The sequence below is a fragment of the Ambystoma mexicanum genome, chromosome 3p (assembly GCF_040938575.1).
Source record: "Ambystoma mexicanum isolate Mex_15411 chromosome 3p, UKY_AmexF1_1, whole genome shotgun sequence".
In the NCBI taxonomy this organism is placed as follows: Eukaryota; Metazoa; Chordata; class Amphibia; order Caudata; family Ambystomatidae; genus Ambystoma; species Ambystoma mexicanum.
In genome coordinates this window covers 696,008,844-696,030,118 of record NC_090925.1, presented here as the reverse complement: position 1 = coordinate 696,030,118, position 21,275 = coordinate 696,008,844, and the positions used below count along the sequence as shown (strand labels likewise).

Sequence of the window (21,275 nt, the reverse complement as noted above, 5' to 3'; positions counted from 1 at the left end):
TATTGGTTTATTTATTAGTGACGCCTGGGTTTCTGGCTTAAACCCGGAATTGCGGAGCCAGACATAACACTTCAGAAGTATTCCCTGGACTAAAGAACGGCCAGCCGTTTCTACAGCATCAAGAGTGTTTTTAATGATGCTCTGGTTAACCAGAGTTCCTTCTGTTACTGTGGTCAATAAGCGAGTTCTTAAGGGCTCAGGGACTTCCTCGAGGTCCTGCCGTAATTTGCCCCATTGGGCATCAGCATAATTTGCCAGTAGGGTATTATTATTGGCAATTCTGGTTGAAAAAGCTGCCGAGGCTGTACTTCTTTTACCCAGGGCGTAGAATTTCTTTCCTTCTTTGTCTGGGGGTGCTTCGCTGGTTGACAGTGGAACCCCTGCTCTTTTCCTTGTGGTAGTTACCACCAAGGAGTCTGGAATTGAGTGACCCCTAATATATAATGGGTCTGAATGAGAGGGAGTAAACAGTTTTTCAATTCTGGGATTGACCCCTCTGACCAGTGCCGGTGTAGACAGCGATGGAGTGATTTGTCTCTTAACTGAGGAGAGGAGGGGAATGTTTTGGTTAGTGGGAGGTTTTTCCTTCTTTCTACAAAATCAGTATCGGGAGTAATCTCACCAGTTTCAATCTCAAAATGCGCTGCTGCCTTCCGTAGTAGCGCGTTGAAGGTGGGTTGATCATCTATTGGTGAAGGATTCCTGACCGGTGTGGTCCGAGGAGAGGGAAGGTTTATGATCTCAGAGTCTGTAGACTCTGTTGGTGACTGCCAAGGCTGTGAGCCACCTTCATCTGGGTCTTCCTTGAAGCCCCCCCCACCCATGTCAAGGTTTCCCTCAAAACCTTCTTCCTCAAGGTTCTGTTGATCTTCACCATCCAAGAATTCCTCGTCCTCTTGGAAGTGAGGGTCTTCTTCCTTGAGGTCATAAGTATGAGATTCCTCCTGAAGGATGTTAAATAATCTAGGATGTTTAGCCCTGGGGTCCTCATGAACTACTGCCCTTGGCCTCTTGGGAGTTTTCTGTTCAGGAGTGGACATAAATCTATCCAGTTTCTCCATACATGATTGGAATCTCTCAAGAGTCCAATGTGGTAACCCAGAACGGTCTGGAGGCGAAAAAGGAAGCTGTTCTTCCTGTAGCCGTCTTGGTCTGTCCCATAACGTAGAGGATAAAGTCCCTTCGCCTTCTGAGAACCCTTCTCGTAGGCTAGGGCCTTCTTTCGATGGCGGGAGCTGTCCCTGCCTCCCCTCCGGCATTCTCAGCGTTTCCCTGGCCTTGTGAGCGGTTTTCGACGTATCACTCGCCGTCTGTTTCTGGCGAGTCATAGGAAACTATACGCGCCAAGCTCTCGATGATTAGTTTCTCTGTCGAGGGTTGGTCTGGCATCGTCCTGGGCGGTGCAGAGTCTTTTTCGGCGACGATAGCACTCTTTCAAGTCACGTCGCCTGATGTTTTGGTGGTAGCACCCTTGTCTGCAGGTAGCCCATTCGTTAGTCGCGGCTGCGGGGAGGGCTTGCGACCCTTACGGTCGGTGGAGGACGCCAGTGGGTCCGGCGTCCCCGTTGGCGCTATGGCTTTCTTCGTCTTCGACGAAGAAGTGCCGTGGGTTGTGTGTTTGTTTATGCCTTCTGTGTTCGTCAGTGTCACCGGGGTGTTCATCCGAAGTAGTTTACAGGCCGCACAGCCTTCCTTGTTGTGGTCGAGGGGTAAGCAACGGTTACACCGCTTGTGCTGGTCTTTCCATGTAAATTTGCCCTTACAGCATGGGCAAAATCTAAACTGAGTCCTCTCCATAGCTGAGGATATAGATACTAATGATAACGACCCCGAAGGAAAGGGGGGAAAAGGAGAAAGGCATTCTTAGAAATAGAAGAAATGTCCCAAGACCCCACTCTCCCTACTGTATAAGGCCGGCGAGGCCAGGCCATGTGTTCGGCAGCGCCGAAGGATCTCCTCCGTCTAAGTCACTGCCGTCGAAGTTTTTACTCGGCGGTGAAACAGCTTCGCAGCTTCGACATCGAAGGAGGGATCTAATGTAATGTATTTAATAATACCTAACGACCAAAGGGTCGACTAAATGTTTTTGCAATTTCTCTCGAGGAGCTCCGTTAAGGCGACCAATATCTGGGCGGAAAAAAACAATCTGAGGGACCTCGACGCATGAGGGATTGTGGGTACAATGCACGTCACTATAGGGTTAGTGTTACAGACATGCCTTGTCGACGTGCCCTTTTCGATTACGAAAACAAAATGCAATACTCCGCAGTGACCACTGGATGTCGGACTATGCACAGCATGCGATTCTAAGCAGATTAACAAACATCAGAAATATATATATATATTGAGCATGCTGCGTCTGAGCCAAACCTGTTTATTTACATCCAGGCCCTGGTACATACCTCAGGACGATGTAGCCAGGTGGATTGTTGCAGATTCGAGCATGTTCATGTCCACTTGATGGGCTTCAGCTATACATCATTGAATTTCTTAGTTTTACTGTGCAAGAGCATTTGCAATTTGCTAATTCTGCAATGCCTGCTAGATGCAGATTATGGGTGGATAGGATGTGCCGGCACCACCGCCTATCTTTTGAAGAACCTGTTTAGAGTGCTCCGCTCTCATCCCCCCTTCATGTTAACGACATCCCAATAGCATGGAGGGAAGACACAATGGAATATGCATATTTTGTACATTAATACATGATCCCAACCCTCACAAGTGCTTTTGTGCCTTTTTATGTCATTTGTATTCAAGAAGGCACCTTTTAAAACAATAATACAATAAATATTCCCAAATCTCATTTAACACAATGCAAGGCAGTACCAAACCACACAGAGCAATCTTCTTGCACAAATTGGAAAACAAGCCCCATTGAAATCTGCCTAAAAACATCATTAGGAGAAAATTCTTGAAATCACAATTTGGGCAGTCGGTCTTCAGACTGAACCTTGAACTAAATCCCCTGTTCCCTAGGATGGAGCGGTTTAGCCATGCGTAAAACACATGGATTATGGATGAGTAATTTATCTGTACCAATGGTACTTCCAGGATAGGAAACCTACAGTCACATATGCACCATTCAGAATGCAGACGTACAGTTCCAGAAATATTTACGATGGCAACGAAGGGCTGTGGAGCATACAAAGTATGATGTTAAAGTGGATTATATATCATTATTGCCAAGCTACATAAATCCAAGTGTATACATTTTCTGGTAATACTCCCACTGTGGTCTTCAGACTTATGTATTGCATTCTCGATAAACACAATCCTTCTATCACACGCACCACAACATATCACGCTTACAGATGCCCCCTCACAGAGTACTCTCCCATCCTTCACATAGAGATCAGCTCTCACTCAGTCTCAAATCACAAAATATCACTTGCATGTAACAAGGTTCCAAATGCTTTCCAGCATAGCCCTATGGATGGCTTGGCCAACAGAAATGTCCCCTAAAACATCAGATCCGACAGCTCCATTCAGTGTTTAATCATTGGAACAACAACAATTCATAAAACAGTTTCCCTCATCAGCCCATCCCCCAGCCAAAAACTAGATTTGGAGTGAAGTGAGGGAAGGAAGCTGCCATTTTCCCCGATTCTACACGATTACAAAATACAGTTTGTCCTTAAGGGTGCTGCCCTTCCTGTTCAAGCATAATTCTGTGCACTTGGGTCCTCTTCCGGCATAATAGAAACCCAGCGGATAGAACGTGATTGATAAGGGGATCGCAACTGAAAATCTGCAATTCATAGCGTGTTTTCATTTCCTTTTGGATCACGTGATAAGACTGTGCCAGCTTGAGCAGCTCCCTATACTCTTACATCCTCTTGTCCACATGAAGTCCTCACCTGGTCTGTGCTAATTTCATTGTCAGTTGAGGACACTCACATACAGTAGGCACCACAGTCTCTTTGCCAGTAGAACTAGGCAAATATTGTTGGTGGTTTTGAAATATTTAATATGAGAGAGGTCTTCTCTTGCGTAAAGCACACAATGTCTTGCTACAACTTGTGTTTAGCACCATCACTTGAGTCAGCGGATTGGGAGCTTTCCAAGTCTTCTTCACCTGATCCTATTTCTTTTTTTTCAGAAACCTTTCCCCGAGTATTTGGAGTTGCCACTCTAACTCCATGAGCAGAATGTAGATTATCTACAGTTGGTATCCTGGCTTTTAAAGCAGACTCTATTAATGTCGCAGGTCTCTCTTTGGGAATAGTGTTTTGGTCCACTGATGATAGAGATCGGGATTTAGAACTAGAGTTCTGACCTAGTGGCGTGGAGGGCCTGGACTTAGAACTGGGGCACTCACTCAATGTGGATGGCCTGGGTTTAAGAGTACGATAACGGCTGAGAGGAGTTGATGGCCGGGATTTAAGAGTCGAGTTCTGACCCACTAGTGCATATGGGCGGTATATACAAGTAGAAGTTTGACCCACTGATGTAGCTGACCTCGATTCAGAAGCAAAATTTTGACCCAAAAGTATTGCTGGACTTGATTTAGAAGCAGAGTTTTGACCCACTGGTGTGGCTGGCCTGGATTTCAAAGTTGCACTTCGATCCACTGGTGCTGCTGGCCTGGATTTAGAAGCAGTGCTTTGACACACTGGTGTTAGTGGCCCAATTTTAGAAGCAGCATTCTGACATGTTCGTGCTGGTGGGCGCTCTCTTGGTGCAGGAATCTGGGTTATCAGCATATGTTCTTCACCTGCAGGAGAAGAGCTCTCACCCACTGGTGAAAGTGCATAGTCTTCAGAGTTCAAGCTCTGCTGATCAGATGTAGTCTCATCCATGAGGCTTGAAAGCTTTAGACCCACATTTACATCTTGGAGAGCAGGTCTTTGCACGACAAGCAACTTTGTTTTCTCATTTGGAATGTCACATGGACTTGTAGGTGTTGATTCCAGTTCAAGTGCCCCATTCACATCCAAAGGAGAGTGGGATTTTCCTTTCAGGCATGAATTCTGATCAATAACCTTTTGAAGAGCCTTTGGCTGATCACCTGCAGACGAAATTTCCACTGAAAGTAAATCCTCCTGCCCTTCAAGCGAAGGTCCTTTCACAGACAGCACTGCCTTCTGGCCAACAGATGATGTTCCTCCTTCAGATACAGGCGCATTTCTTTTTGATTTCACGTGAGAATCCTTGCAGACGTCCTGATGTAGACCCGGGGGCACATACTCACGGATTTCTCCAGGTTCTAGAGGGTATGGCCCACAGGGGTCATGGTCTGTGCAAGAAAGACGTCCATCTAACTTTGAGATAAACAACTTCCCTTCCCGGTGGTGCTTGCAAAAGGAGCTGGGACACATCTCACAAAAGGAAGCTGCAGCTTTGTGACAAACATCACACTGATGCCATGGACACTCCCACTTCCCTGTAGAAAACAGAAAAGACAAGAGCATAAAGAAATGTTATAACCATACTCAAGTTGTAAATTCAAACTAAGAATAATACTGTCAGTATCCTTGACGAATTAAAGCCCTACCACCAATCGTGCATCTATCTAACAAAAACCTTTTGAAAGTGCCATTGCCTATGACAAAAACAAAATGAAGGTAATGTCTTGGATGTCAAAGCTATGCTCTTAGAGCAGCTGCTTCAGAATATTGATGATGTTGTTCATAGCAAAGAACCTATGCACAATAAGGGTAATGCATTAGACTGGGTGACAACTGGGAATTTGCATCTCAGCCCTTAGGATGTTAAGCCATGTTTATGGTCAGATCACTATTTTGTTAATTTTAAACTCACTCTACCCATATAGTTAGCTCCAAAAAAGAATATTCTAAAAAAGATTTACCAGCAGGAATTTTAATAACAAACACATGGGAGATCTGGGTAGGTGTACGATTAGGCTCATGAATGCCACATCGGATACTGATCCTACGGACATCCTAGCAGCTAATTATAAAAAATACTTGAATTAATTATTAGAGCGAGTATCTCCCATGAGTTGAAAGAAAATTAGAGAAAGATCCAACAATCAGAATTGGTAGACACCTGCCCCAACCATCGGAAAGCAGGAAAAAAGAAGCGCACAACGTAACTGGGAAAAAGATAGGACTAAGGAAAACAGAACTATTTGGAAATCCCTGGACAAATTATATAGGAGCGAGATTTACGAGACAAATAAAAACTTTTTTAACACATAGATTGAGAAATCGGGAGACAACACAAAAAACATTTGGACATTGGAAGGAAACTAGAACAACTTCATGTCCAGTTCGACTTGTTTATCCCTACGAAAGATGACTGTATCGAGGCCCAACAGACATTCGCAGATAAAATTAAACTAGCCCATTCCAAAATTACTGCTAATATGAGTCAGGCCAACAGTTCTGACATAACCAAAGTTTTTAAAAAAACCTTTGTAAGCTGCTAAACCAGCATTTGCTTTTAAACCAATCTTAGATGATCAGATGGAGAATACACTTAGGAAGATGAACAAGTTACTTACCCATGGCAATGTTCTTTCGACTGAATGTTCCTCCCACATATTCATTATCTTATATTTCCAATATCCAGCTTAGCTGCTTCTGAAAATATTTCCAGCACAGGGCGCTGCACGTCGATGCCGGTCGACTCAATGTGCCTCGGAGGCCTCCTTCTCGATGTCACTGAAGGTATATATAGCACACTCAGCATCAGTTGGCTTCAGTTCCATTTTTATGAATGTAGGATTTAGCCCATACCCGACAGTTACTACTCCTGAGACAGCGCAGACCGCAACAGCAGAGGAAATTCTACTGCGGTGTAGGTTGGGAGGGGCGATAAGGAATACGTGGGAGGAATATCCAGTTGAAAGAATATTACTAGGGGTAAGTAACTTGTTCTTCGAATGGATTGTGTCCTCCCACGTATTCTAGACTCCCAAAGCAGTTCTAGTATTCCTGGAGGAGGAAGTCCAAATGTTTCATGACAATTTAGGAGTTCTCATAGGTCAGTGTGCACAGAATGCAAACCTGTCTAACCAAATAAGCCTTCCCAGCTTGAAGAATCATCCAAACTGTAATGTTTGGTGAAAGTGTGTATGGATGGCCATTTGGCAGCCGCAGACTTTTCTTTAATTGGTATTCCCCTCTGTAATGCAGAGCAAGTAGCCCCTGGTCGAATGAGCTCGAAGGCCCTCTGGAAGATCTTTTCCCGCTAGTCTGTAGCATTCAGATATTGCCAGTATTATCCATATGGATAACGTTTGTTTAGTGATTGCCATACCCAACTTGTGGCCTGTGTAGCCAACAAACAGTTGGTCATCTTGTCTTAGTCTTGTGATTCTGGTGATATAGAAACTTGGTGCACGTTTAGGATCAAGCCTGTGTAGCCTCTCCTCTTCCTTCCCATGGTGTGGAGGAGGGTAAAATGATGGTAATGTTATTTTCTGAGTCAGATGAATTCAGATACAATTTTGGGCAAAAAGGTGGGTTTCACCTTAAGTGTCCTTATAGAAAACAGTGAATGGAGGCTTGCAGGATTAAAGCCTGAAATTCACTCACCGTTCGGGTAGATGTAATGGCAACTAAGATGTTTTAAGGTTAACAACCTAAAAGGACAGGAGCGTATAGTCTCAACAGGAGCACACATGAAATTTCAACACCAAGTTGAGATCCCAAACCGGGACTTGAAAAGCAATCTGAGGGAAAACATTTGTTATTCCTTTTAGGAATTGTAATATTAGAGGAATTATGAAGTAAAATACCTCCTCAGAAGTGCGCTTAAATATGGAAAGCGCTGCACGATATCCTTTAATAGTACCAATCTGGAGCCCCAGATTAGCTAGGTGTAACAATAATAATAATAATTTGGCACTTATATAGCGCTACAAACCCTCAGGTATCTGAGCGCTGCTTATTATTACCCACAGTGTGTGGTGCTCATTTATCGACCTCGGAAAGATGAAAGGCTGAGTTTGGCCCCGCCGGGATTCGAACCTGCGTTAGCAGGCTCTGCATGGATGTCAAAGCGAGCGTAACTCGCTGTGCCACTTGACCGGCTTACAGAAAGGATAACACCACAGGTGTATTACATGTAAATGGATCAACATTCTTACCTCTGCACCAGCTGCAGAATTTGTTCCAACGGCAGCGGTACAAAGACTTAGTTGCTGACCTTCTGGCTGAAAGCAAAATCTCCATTATGTCATACGGAAGGTCCCAATACTTGTATCTTAGCCTCTCAGAAACCATGCATGAAGGCAGAGTGTCTTGACCTCTGAATGGAGAACCGGACCTTTCTCTAGCGAGAGAAGATTCTCTCTTTCTGGAGAGGTATTGGAGGGCAGATGGACATGTCCAGAAGGTCCGGGTACCATGTCCTCCTGGCCCAATCCTGAGCAATAAGGATCATGTATTTCCCGAGCTTTCTCAACCTCCTGATCATGTGAAGAATGACGGGGACTGGAGGAAACACGTACAGGAGTGGAAACTCTCAGTCCACCACGAACGGGTCTCCCACATCTCCTGTTGGGGGAAATTCCCTGGAGCAGAACAGTTTGCACTTCCGGTTGACACTGGTGGCGGACAGATCCACTTGAGGTGTTCCCCAAAGGGAGAAGATCTCTTGAAGGACTCGTGGGAGACTGCTTTGCCTGCTCAGAGCATCCGCCTCTGTTTTCTCTTTTACGACTAGGTGAACCGACGATAGAGAAACTCCTTGAATTGCCCAGAACCATAGCTGCATTGCCTCTCTGCACTGTGGCAGTGACCCTACACTACCTCTCTTGTTGAGGTAGTACATGGCCACTGTGTCGTCTGTCATTATCAGGACTTTCTTCCCCTGCACAGAAGGAAGAAATGACTTTAGCGCCAGTCTGATTGCCCTCAGCACCAACAGGTTGATATGTAGCTTGGACTCTGATGGAAACCTTCGACTGCTGATTGTCAGGCCATTGGTATGCACTCCCCACCCTGCGAGTGAGGCGTCAGTCACTACGGTTATCTCCTGCCATGGTTGCCAAAATGGTTCTACCTTTAAAATGTCATCCTCGCAGGTCCACTACAGGAGAACCTGAGTGACTGTTTGGGACCTGAAGGAGATCTGACATCCTGTCTGAGAATTGAGACCATTGAGTCCCGAGAGCCCCCTGGAGAGATCTCATTCTCAGGCGCACCTCCGGCACCAGAAAAATACAGGATGCTATGAGGCTGAGCAACCTCAAAGTCGAAGGGCGGGAGGCGCTGGGCACTCTGGAATTTGAGTGACCATCTGCAGAATGTCTTGAGCCCTCACCTCTGGTGGCAAGGCTTTGCCCAGGGATGCATCTAGGACTGCTCCAATTATTAGGAGCTTCTGTGATGGTATCATGTGAGACTTCTTGAAGTTGAGGGAGAAGCTTCCGATGTCTGTCTTTTCGACTGAATCGTCGATGGGGACTTATGGATCCTACCAGCCGCAAGTTTCCCTCTGCGCGCTCTCAGGGCTTTCGATGTCATGGATAGGCAGTCCACACACTCAGACGAAGAATGAGCGGATCCCAGGCACCACAAGCATGTTCCGTAATGGACATCTTCGACTCGCAGCATTTCTTAAACCCCAATTTCGCAGTAGAAGATGCCGATGACAATGCCATTTTTTATCAAAGATTTCTCTCGAAGATTCTCACAAAGGAACCGAAGCGTACTGTATCCGAAACGTTAGCGCGGAAAAATGGAACTGAAGCCAAACGGACGCTGCACGCGCTATATATACCCTTCAGTGACTTTGACATCAAGACGGAGGCCTCCTAAGGACATCGAGTCCACAGGCTCTGTGCAGCGCCCTCTGCTGGAAAAACTTTCCAAAGCAGCTAAGCTGGATATTAGAAATATCATAAAATAAGGAATACGTGGGAGGACACAATCCATTCGAAATATGCATCCATCTGCGTGATAATATTTCTTCTAAGATTATCCCAAACAATGTTAACTCCATTCCTTACTCGCTTCACCAACGCCACCTTCTCCTACAACACTGTTCCAGACAATATAAAAAAGGTGGTAGTTACCCCCTTTTTTAATTCAATTTTTATTGGCAGTAGTCAAACACAAATATACACATCAAAAGCGCACAATTTCACATTATGCCAAATAGCCTTTTTTACCCCCTGCCATCCCTAAAAAAAACAAGCCCCCTGCATGCCCCCCGGAGCAGCATAGGAAAGCGGGTTATAATAATAATAATCTTAGATTCAGCACACCACGGCATACTATCTCATCCTTCGAAATGGGATCAAAACATGCCGAGTGGACCCGGCATCCGGCCTGAGGCTCCCTCTGTTCCCCCTTGGATGCAGAGGCAGCTCTTCCCACCTCCCCAACTACCTTCAGATTCATTCAGAGGGTCCTTTGTGGGGGCCATACTTTTCAAGAAAGGCCGCCCACTTCTGTGCACACGTTGGCCTCTGGTCATGTAGCTGCCCAGCTTATAGCTGCATAGCTTAATGCTATGAAATTTGTATTGGCAGGCCACAGAGGTCCTGTGCACATTCCTACATAACATTGCCCACTGCTCCACCCCCAGCCCATACTCCAAGTCCCTCTCCCACCTTATTTTGTGCATCTCTATGTCTCCCCCCTTGGCCACCAGCAACGCTTGATACAACTTGGAGACCAAGCCCTTCTTGGAGACTTCCGTGCCCAGTATCTCTTCAGTGGCCTTTAAGCTCCTCTGTAGGGTCCCCTCCCATTCTGGTCTCATTGTCCCTTTCAACTGAAGATATTTAAACACTGATAAAGAACCTATACCCAAACATTCCTCCAGCACAGGCAGCCCTACAAACTCTTTTCCCTTCACAATCTGCCCCACCCTTTCCAGCCCTGCCTCGTACAACTCCTGAAAGCGCGCGTGGTCTGGGATACTATCCCGTATGGAGGGAGCACCCATATGTGGCTCAGCGGTGAAGGCCACATCGTAACTCCAGTCATTTCATTCTGAATTCTCCATAACGCCCATAGCAGGCCCAGGATGCGGTGCTCTTCTACTTTCCACAGGATCGGCTTCAAGGGGGCCCACAGCCATTCTCCCACCGTGACCGGACGCAGCAGGTGGTTCTCAATGTGCACCCATTGTCTCTGCTTATCCATTCTCAGGTGCGGAATCGGCACCCGAAACTGTGCTGCTATATAGTATAGGTGCATATCTGGGACCCCCCTCCCCCCTCTCCTTTGGTTATATTAACACCCAGTATGGCACCCTCTTCTTCTGTCCCTGCCATATAAACTTCCCAATCTGGCGCCTCACTTCCACAAAGTGAATAACTGGCATTGCAATAGGCCTTGCCTGATAAAAATATAACACCTTGGCAAAGAACGTCATTTTCACAGCGTTCAATCTGCCCAACCACGACAGGGCCAGCCTAGAACATCTCTCCAAGTCCTCAAAGAGCATGCACAACAGCGGTGGGTAATTAACCTCAAAGAAAATTGAGATCCTTGGGAATCCGTATCCCCAGATACTTTATACTATCTTCGGCAATTGCTATGCCAAGGTCAAATAGGTCATCCCCCTCCTCCCGCGTCCCCCTTCCCAGTGAGAAAAGAACTGATTTTTCCATGTTAACTTTAAACCCCAATACCTGTCCATACTCTGCCAGCAGCCAGAATGCGCCCCGGACCAAGGCACCCACCTCTGAGAGATAGAGAAGGATATCATCTGCATAGAGACTAATCTTACACTCTGTGGCCCCCACTCGAATGCCGTCCACATGCTCATCACGCTTAATCCCGTCCAAGGTGAAAGGCCCTCGATGCTCAACCCTTGATCACCACCCTCGCATTTGGGGCCAGATTACAGAAACTTTACACCAGTGTAAAGTTTCACGGTATTAGCACTAGGGCAAAGTTTGCCAAACTTGCACTTGACGAGGTGCAATGGTTTTTTTAATGCGTCTCAGTGTTTTTAAAAATAGGACAATCCTTGCCATAGAGCGAATACCTTGCAAACTTTGCACTTGCCACAGGTACAAAGTTTCTGTAATCTGGCCCCAGGTCCCAATTGAACATCGCATTTTCTCCTCTAGCCCTATCTTGGGAAGTACTGCAAACAGAAATCCACATTCCACATGATCAACAGCCTTCTCTGCATCCAGGCTTAGTAGTACGAATCCCTCCGGCTCAGCGTAAACATGTTCCATGAGGTCCAGTTTTCCTAATTGCATCTGTTCCCTGCCTTCCTGCTACAAATCCCATCTGGTCCGAGTGAATCATTCTTTCTAAACAGGTGGCCACTATAAAGGATATTGGATGGTAGGAGGAGCACTGCTTCAAGTCCCTTCCCTCACATATCACTGTAATCAGTGTATTACTAAAAGATGATGGGGCCGCACTGGTGTCAAGTATAATATTCTACACCTTTGTCATGTGTGCCACAAGAACCCCCGAGAACCATTAATAAAAACCTGTTGTATAACCATCTTCATCCGGGGCCTTACCATTGGGGAGCCGCTGGATCGCCTTTGGCACCTCCTCTGCAGCTATGGGGCACTCCAGGAGTTTGACCTCCATGCTAGTGAGCACCTCCAAAGATATTCCTCAGACCTCCCCACCTCCACACACTGTGGCATAAAAGCCCTGAAAATAGCGTGCTAAACATTTGGGTGTGTCCTCCAATGTGCCCTCCTTATCCTCCAATGCTGCAACCCATCTCTCAGCACTCTGTGCTCTAAGCCTCACTGCCAACAGTGCGTCCGCCTTACTCCCCTCTCATACAATCTTTGCTTGAGATACGTTAGTTTGCCTAGAGTATCCCCCAGTCGAATCCCCTTCAGCTCCGCCCTCTTCTCCTGTATTGAGTCCCTTACCTCCCCGTCATAGTCCCCCTACTTATGCATCTGTGATTCCCCTTCCAGAATTTCCGCTCTAAGCAACTCCTGCTGTGATCCCGTTCCCTTTTCCTGCGTGCCCGCTTCTGTATCAGGAGTCCCCTCGAGGTGGACTTCCCCCCGCATCCTAAACTACTTTAACATCAACCTCCCACTTATCATTAATCGCTGATATTTCCTCCTTCAACTTTTCCGTAAAGAGCGGATCCCGCCACAGGTACTCATCACAATCACCATCTGCTATCTGCTCTAAGCCAAGCCTCTTTACATCTAGGTGCATTACCACCATGTCATGGTCCAACGATCTTACCGGTAGGATGGCATTATTGAGCACCTCCCCCTGGTCCGTATTCATGAGCAGGTAGGCAATCCTAGTATATGTGGTATGGGGGTGTGAAATAAACGTATACCTATGTCCCTGGATGCATCATTCTGCACACATCTACCAACCCTCCTGCCACAATGGCACAGCTCAGTTGTCCCTCTTGTCACTCCCACCCCCAGAGAGAGGGGGTTTCCCCTGTCGACTATCTACCCCAAAGTTCGTCCGCCCAAGACTTAAAGTCCCCACCCACAATGTACAGGTCTCCACAGGTGGCCATTATTGCATCCAGTGCCCCCTGTATAAATATTGCTTGGCCTTTGTTAGGAGCATAGAGTGCCGCCAACACCACCCTCACCTACTCCATAACACCATGCTTTATAAGCACGTGCCCCTCCATCAGGTTCACTGTTAACACAATTCTCTATCCGTTGCTACTTATGCAGTATGATTCCCACCCCTCCCTGCTTCGCTGTCCCCGACGCCCAGTGCACCTGCTCAATACCAGCACCCGGCAGCCGCCTCTCCTCCCCAATCGCAGTTCTTTGTATTTGTTTATTTATATTGCACAGCCTGCCCACGGGCATCAGGGCGCATGTTTAGAAAGGTAGTTACAAGAAAAGTGTTACATAAGGCAGTTAAAAGTTACAATTATATATACATAAACATACATAAATATATACATGCATTTACAAGGGTAAAATACAGATACAGTATATACCCGGTAGCCGGGAAGGTGCAGCATGCAGCCAGTGTTACATAGGAGTAGCCGCCAGAGCGTCTTGCTCGTGGAGCCAGTGTTTTGTTCTGCTTTGAAGGATTGGAGGGAGGGGACATTCCTGAGCTCATTAGGTAGGGAGTTCCAGAGTTTCGCCGCCAGTACTGGGAAGCTCGAACCTCTGGCAGTTTGAAGCTTGAAACTGGGAATGATGAGTGTGTGTGCGCTTGTGCAGATCATAAAGGTCTGGAGGCTGTGTGTTGAATGAAGCGCGCTGACAGGTATGCCGGTGCAGCATTATTCTGTGCTTTGTGGCTAAGAACAAGTGTTTTGAGGGCGATACGCCGTGCAATGGGAAGCCAGTGTATGTTGCGTCTGGTGGAGATGTGGGCGCGCCTGGGTATGTTAAGAGCAGCACTGATGGTTATTCTGGGTTACCTGAAGTTTATCAATGTTACTTTGGCTCGTTCTGACTACTGAGTTGATTTGTCTGTTGAGAGAGAGGGTGGAATCTAGGTAAATACCAAGGGTTTTAGTGACATTGGTAACCTTGATAATGTTGTCATCAATGTTGAAGGCCTCATATTTACTGTCAAGTTTTGCGAGTTTGGACTGAGAGCCTAGGATGAGTAACTCAGTTTTCTCATCGTTTAGGCAGAGCCTGTGGTGGGCCATCCTAGCCTGGATGACAGTGTAAACTGCATTAAGTGTTTTGGCGTCCGTTACATAATCACAAGTGATAGGGATGAGTATCTGGGTGTCGTCCGCATAATTTGTGTAGGTGACACCCAGATGGTCAAGAATATAAAGTGTGGTTTAGTAAATACGTTATAGAGTGTCGGTGATACGCATGAGCCTTGAGGGACTCCAGAGGGGACGTGAGCTGGGTCAGCGGCGGCAAGTGGTGAGAAGACCCTCATGGATCTGTTTGCAAGGAATGAACTGATACATGAAGTAGCTGCATCAGAAAAGTGGGCGACAGTTTTGAAGTGCTGGCAAAGGATTTGGTGATCAACCAAGTCGAAGGCCGCAGAGAGATCCAGTAGGAGCAGGAGCGCTCGTTTGCCCTTGTCTTTCACATCCTCAATTTGGGTTTTTAGATCTATCAGAGCTGTCTCTGTGCCGTGTCTCGGGCGGAAGCCAGATTGTCTGAGACCTAATAGGTTGTTGGTATCGAGGTAATCTTGAATTTGTAGGTACGCAGCACAATCCAAGATTTTGAGGAGGTAGGGCACCGTGGTGATAGGGCTATAGTTGGTGGGATTGCTAGGGTCTAGGTTGGGTTTTTTGATCAAGGGGATTAACCAAGCATCCTTGAGGTTGTTTGGTACTATGCCAGATTTAAAGGATGAGTTGATGAAGGGAGCGAGGTCATGCGCTGCTTTCTTTACGACTGGTGCTGGGCAGGCGTCACCTTGGCAATTGGATGGTTTTTATCTTCATAATGATGTTTTCCACTTCCTTAATGGTGAGAGGTGAGAAGCTAAAAGGTTTGAAGGAGTGTTTAGGGGATGGGATGTTGTAGGATTGGGGATTACCTACTGAGTCCAAGAGATGTTTTTTTTTACGTTGATTTTAGCTTGGAGTGTAGTGATTTTGTTTAGTAGTGCTTTTTGTATGTTGGCGCACCATTCGGCGTCAGGGGTACACGTGTCGAGAGGAGCAACTGGGGACTCTAATTCCTTGAGGATTTTAAAGAGTTCCTTAGTGTTGGATTGTGCTTATATGATCCTGTTGTTGTACACTTCTTTTTTAGCCGCTAGTATGGCTTCCTTGTACGAGAGGGTGATGGATGGGAGGTTAATTTTATTTACTGGCGTAGGAGAACTTCTCCAGAGAGACTCCACTTTTCGTTTATCTTTGCGAAGTTCTCGTAGGTGTGGGGTGAACCAAGAGTTAAGGTGGTTGCACGGTTTTTATTTGCGCTGTTTGATTGGGGCAATGGAGTCAAGGGCTTTTAACATCGCTCGGTCGTAGGTGTCCACAAGGACGGTAGGGTCAGCGCAGGTGGAGGAAACAGAGTTCAATAAAGGGAGGATGAGTGGGAGTAGTTTCTCGGTTGTGATGTCCTTTTTGTTGCGAGTGAAGGTAGGTGGCATGGTACAGGGTTTGTCTATGGGTGGGCAGGAGTTGATAGAGAATGTTATTTTATGATGGTCGGACCATGCACATGGGGACACTGAGATTATATTTAATGCGCAATTCATGTCTGAAACCCAGTCTAATGTGCGTCCCTTAATATGCAAACACAGTACATCTAGGGTTGCGTTCCAGATCTCATGCACTACCAGAGACCTCTTTGTGGGCGAGTTCAGCCCTTTAACATTCAGGGTTCCCACAGTCAGACTATGCCCTACTACATTAGTCCCCATCAATTTGTCTTCCAGCTTGCGCCAACCATCCTATGCACATAGCTAGTGCTCCCCATTGCCTCCCTTGAGAGCACTCCCACCTACCGTTGCTGCCCCATAAACATACACACACACCCAAAACCTTAACTGCAAAAATTGCATAACCTACAAACTGCAAACGGCAGTGAACACTTCAGAGACGCCCACCTTCCCACTGAGGGCCACACAGAGAGAGTCAACCACCCCCCCTCCTCCAGCCTCTAACAAACATTGAGCCCATCCAGACCGTCCCCCCACGTAGCTTTGTGCTGGCAGTGGCACATAACCATCTCCACCTCCCCTTCATAGTAGCCTTCAGGAAGTCTTTGGGGGGGGGGGGGGGGGTACGGCCATTTAAGCGCATGTTTTGAAAGATCCACCTCTGGCGCCAAGAACCACATATTCAATTGAATCTCAAATATATTTTCCCACTGAGCAAAGTTCCGCTCCTACACACAATTAGTATTCAATAAAGTAAAAAGAATTTCCTTTGATTTAACACATAAGAGACTATAACCAATGTCTTAATTTAACACAGAAAAAAGCCAATACGTGTTTCAACCTTTCGCAGGTTTTCATCAGGGTTAAGTTGCATCATTTCTACTAAATTCTATTCCTTGCTCCAAACTGCCTTGGCCTTATGTTGATTCACTGCCGCACGCCAGGCTCTGCAATGCGCACCAGGGAGGACTCCCGTCGCAGTCAGCTGCAGGGCCTGGGCTGTAAACTGCCTGGCCTTCTGTTAATTCACTGCTGCCCGCCGGCACTGCAATGTGCACAGGGGAGGACCGTCGTAGTCCGCTGCAGGCCCTGGGCTGCAAACTGCCTTTGCCTTCTGTTAATTCACTGCCCCCCGCCAGGCTCTGCATTGCGCACCAGGGGGGACATCCGCCCCTGTCCGACACTCTGGATGTGCCTCGAATACGGCAGCTGTCACAGTGCGGTAACGAGTCGGACCCCCCGCCATTTCCAAGTTTCTCCCAGAGGTTCTGCTCCAGAGCTGCTCTCCCAGTTATTCCGGCACCGCTAACAGGCTCCAGCCCCCTCGCCTGCACCGTTGTTGCCGGCTGCAGCACTTTCAGCTCTGGCGACGCGAGGACGGGCCTCCACAACACACTGCGCAATTGGTCGGGTCCGGCCAGGCCCACTACCCCAACACGGCTCCTGCTCGGGCCCCCGATATTGCTCCTGGGGGTCCGGTACCCCCCGCCACTTCACTACAACACCATGTAACACCCGGGCAGACTGGATCAGCTCCCCTTCATCTTTGTTTTGAGGAGTTCACAGAGGGGTGAGGGAGTTGAGGGGGAGCCGACTCTCACACATCCATGTTTCCCCACGCCACTTGGTCTCTGGTAGTTACCGCTTTCATTAAAAAACCTGGTCAGGATCCCAAGGTACATAGTAACTTGAAACCTATAACAAATGTCCCGTTTCCATTAAAAAATAATTGATATGATTGTTACTGTGCAATTTCAGGGACACCTGGAAGAAGCTAATATTCTACATTCCAGGCAAGCCAGGTTTTAGGTCCACATATGGCATTAAGAGTGCCTTAGTGGACCTGCAAACCCACTTGTTGAACATTGTTGACAGGGCTGCTGATGTTATTGGATTATCAGCAGCCTTCTACCTTGTGGACCATGAGAGGCTCATTGTAACTCTGTCCGGCATTGGATATTGTTCCAAAGAAGCCACTGAATGAATTAGGTCATCCTTGGAAATCAAATCTGTTGGGTGGGGGGATGATGCCTCAGAATCAGCAATGAACATGTGCAGCCTGCCCCAGGTTGCATGCCTCTCACTGGCACTTTTTAATGTTTACATTCATCCCTGTGTGACTTACTGGAGAATATGGGAAGTCAGTTTACCAACAATGCAGACGATACTCAGTTTATAATTGAGCTGAGTGGGGATAATGCGAAGGACACCGACAAGATGATCTGCATCGAAAGAGGCAATTCAAGCCTGGATGTCAACTAATTGGTTTTGCCTCAATAGCAAAAAGACTACGTTTCTCATATTTGGGTCATATGAAGCAAGAGCTAAGTTGGAAGCTCAGTACTTAAGATTCTTCATTGTTGATCATCACATTAAGGTGTCTAGTAAGGTCAAAACTCAGGAGTAATTTTTGAACCTTCTCTTGGGGCAGATACTCCGGTGGGCAACCTGGTAAAAATCCCAACACCACTTAACATTGCTGTGACTAGTCAAGCCATATGGTCCCATTAAAAATTGTGAAACTTTGATAAGAGCAGCCATAATGCCTAGGATTGATTATTGCAGTGAGCTATTGAGCGGTGGCAGCGAACACTATCTAAAAACTACAGACCATGCAGAATGATGCGGTTAGCATCATTAAAAAACATACCTAGAAAAGAACATATCTCTACACATAGTAGGGACCTTCATTGGCTGCCGGTTGCAGCCAGGATCTGATTCATCATTACTACATTAACCCACAAATGCCTTTATGGGTTAGCTCCATCTTACTTACGTGAGATTTTTGTACAACAACAACCGGCACAAACTAATTGGTCAAGCAATACATGCATCTAAACTGTCAAGAACCAAGCGTGTAAGAGGAAATGGCTGCTCATTTCCGGTTCAGGCAGTCCTGGCCTGGAACTAAATTGCCAGTGGATTTGCAGAGGGAAGACAATCTGCTAACCTTCCGCAAGGACTTGAAAACTATATTGATTGACATATTGGTCAATTTTTTCCCAGTATGTTATTTGTGTTCGTTTCCTTGTGCGCCCTGATGCCTGCGGGCTACGGCACAAAATAAATAACTGTGCATTATGGTGAGGTTACTTAACTTTAACAATATTTCTCTAGTGATGGCATCATCTTCAGATTCATTAGCTTATGGTAATTCTGTGCTGCAAGACTAGACCCTGGAGGACTCCATTTTAATTCCATGTTTCATTAAAATGTTGTTTCTCTGTTAACTAAAATAATGATGAAAAACAAACCCAATCCAAGGAAGCTGCATTCAGAAAACACAGAATGCTTGGGACAAAGGAAGTCAATTTACGTTTGTTTTCTAGCTCCTCCACAAAACCTATTCTTTGAATGCGGGAAGGTAAGGTACATTTTTACCGCCAAGTAACCTTTTTGTTCCCCAGCCAAGCAACCTCCCAACATTCATAAACCCGTTCCAGGCTAAAAGGGGTGGTGAGGAGCATGATCTACAGCGGTTCCCAAGAAATATATTAACAGCTCGCCAATCTGTAAATCCTGAAAACATGATAGCAAACAGTGTTGGAGGAAGTGTGGTTCGAATCACATTTAGAGGCTCTAAAAATTATAGTTCATGGGACCGAGATTTTGTGGTAAATCATCTTTCGCATTGGCTACAAGTATCTGGCCTCCGCATCTAGGGACAAAGAAAACATTGGGTTCTGGAAGCATGAAGAAACAAATGAGATTCATCTGGCATGGGTCTGAGATTTCTGAATATTTTCCATTTGATCTCTCACTAAGCATGACTTCCCCTTCCCCACTTCCCCTATCAGTGTTTAGGGACTGCTATAAAGGATTCCCCGCCCCATTTTGTTATATTACGTGAATTTGTTTAAGGGCGGCGTAGGCCAGAGGGTATTTTGACACTATTGGTCCATTAGCCACTGATAGGTCCACACAAGTAGGAGGCGACAGAAAAAAAAAAAAAAATACTCACTTTAAGTTCTTGAGTTTTTGTCATCTGGTTCATCAGGGTCTGTGTCAGGGTCGTCTTGTAAGGAGGAGTCATCGTCCTCATCTAAATTACAGACTCCTCATAGGGGTAAGTTTGGAATTTTTGCCGGAGGCGCCATTTCTCCCTGGGAAATATGTTTGTGTTGAACAGGGTGTTTGTTTAAAAAATCCACCAAGAAAGCCATTTTGTCTGTGGTGCTTTCGAATCTTTAGTCCCAGGACCACTAGATGGGTTGTCGTGTAGAGGAAAAACTATTTTCCTCTTGTTGAATAGCAGACCTTTGGAGTGCCTCTGATAATGGTGAGGTAGCTCTTGCACAACCTGACCCAGGCGCAGAACCACTCTTGCTCAGCGTTTGTTCGAGTTTTGGGACGTGTACTGAAGTACGGGCACTGGGGGCAGAGGTCTCCTGAGGCACCGAGATGCCTGCACGAGAGGCTAGGTGCCAGAGCCGATTTTCCACTTTTCGAGAGGTGTGCCGAAACGTGAGCCGAGGGTGTAAGATATTTGTGCTCATGTGTCAGTGCTTTATGGGGCGCTGTCCTGTGTGCTCCTGTCGCCAGAGGAACTCTCCATAGCAGTGCAGGATGCCTGCCTTCCGTAGCTGGTAAACTCTGCTCCTCCGTCTGATCCCTGAAGACCCTGTGCTTCACCCCTTGGACTTGTGGGACCCAACTATTCTCAATACCTTGGTTCCAGCCCTTCAAAGCCAACAGAGGTGTCCCTCTATTGCCCGGTGGACTGACCAGCTCTATTATAGGTTACCTTGCCAGAACCATCCCAGTTCTGTGTTATGGTCCAGACATTTGGTGGTCATCCACTGGCGCCACAAGTCACCTTCTCTCTCAATTCCAGCGTCCCATCTTCAAGGGAACCTGCCCTGGAGCAGCTTCTGTGACCGCGGCTGTCATCGCCTGCAAACGGTGATCGTAGCTGGAACTCGCCTTCTTACATCCTGTTAAGTGTCCTGAAGAGCAGAGCCTAATTCCAGAGCTAATCTGGCCTGGCAAACCATGCAACACTCACTCAGCCAATTGCACAAGGAAGCCTAGCACTGCCCGACCTGGAACGCTACTACTGGGCTGCCCAGGGCCAATTCCCAGGTCACTGGTAAGCCACCCATTTCATTAGACCTCATGTCCAAATCGAACAGGTCCTAAAAAAAACTAACAATACTGCGTGCAGCCATTATAGGCGCTATCCAGATACCACCTACAACCCTGAACATAGTACACTCCTATAACATGATATGGAAGAAAATAGCGCAGAAATGCAATGTTCCGGTCAGGTTCTCTTCCCTTATCCCAGTGAGGTTCATCCCAGGGATCCCACTAACTGCAGAA

The 21,275-nt window shown here is 46.7% G+C and overlaps 1 protein-coding gene across 4 annotated transcripts in view; it reads right to left on the bottom strand.

Moving 5' to 3' along the window:
- Nucleotides 1-3,471: 3,471 nt before the first annotated feature.
- Nucleotides 3,472-21,275, bottom strand: part of NSD1 (nuclear receptor binding SET domain protein 1) — a 1,891,114-nt gene continuing 1,873,310 nt past the window's right edge. For all 4 annotated transcript variants that reach the window (XM_069651497.1, XM_069651498.1, XM_069651496.1 and 1 more), the window contains exon 23: nucleotides 3,472-5,383. In XM_069651497.1, the coding sequence (XP_069507598.1) occupies nucleotides 4,011-5,383 (1,373 nt within the window). In that variant the 3' untranslated portion in view covers nucleotides 3,472-4,010. The remainder of the gene's footprint in view (nucleotides 5,384-21,275) is intronic.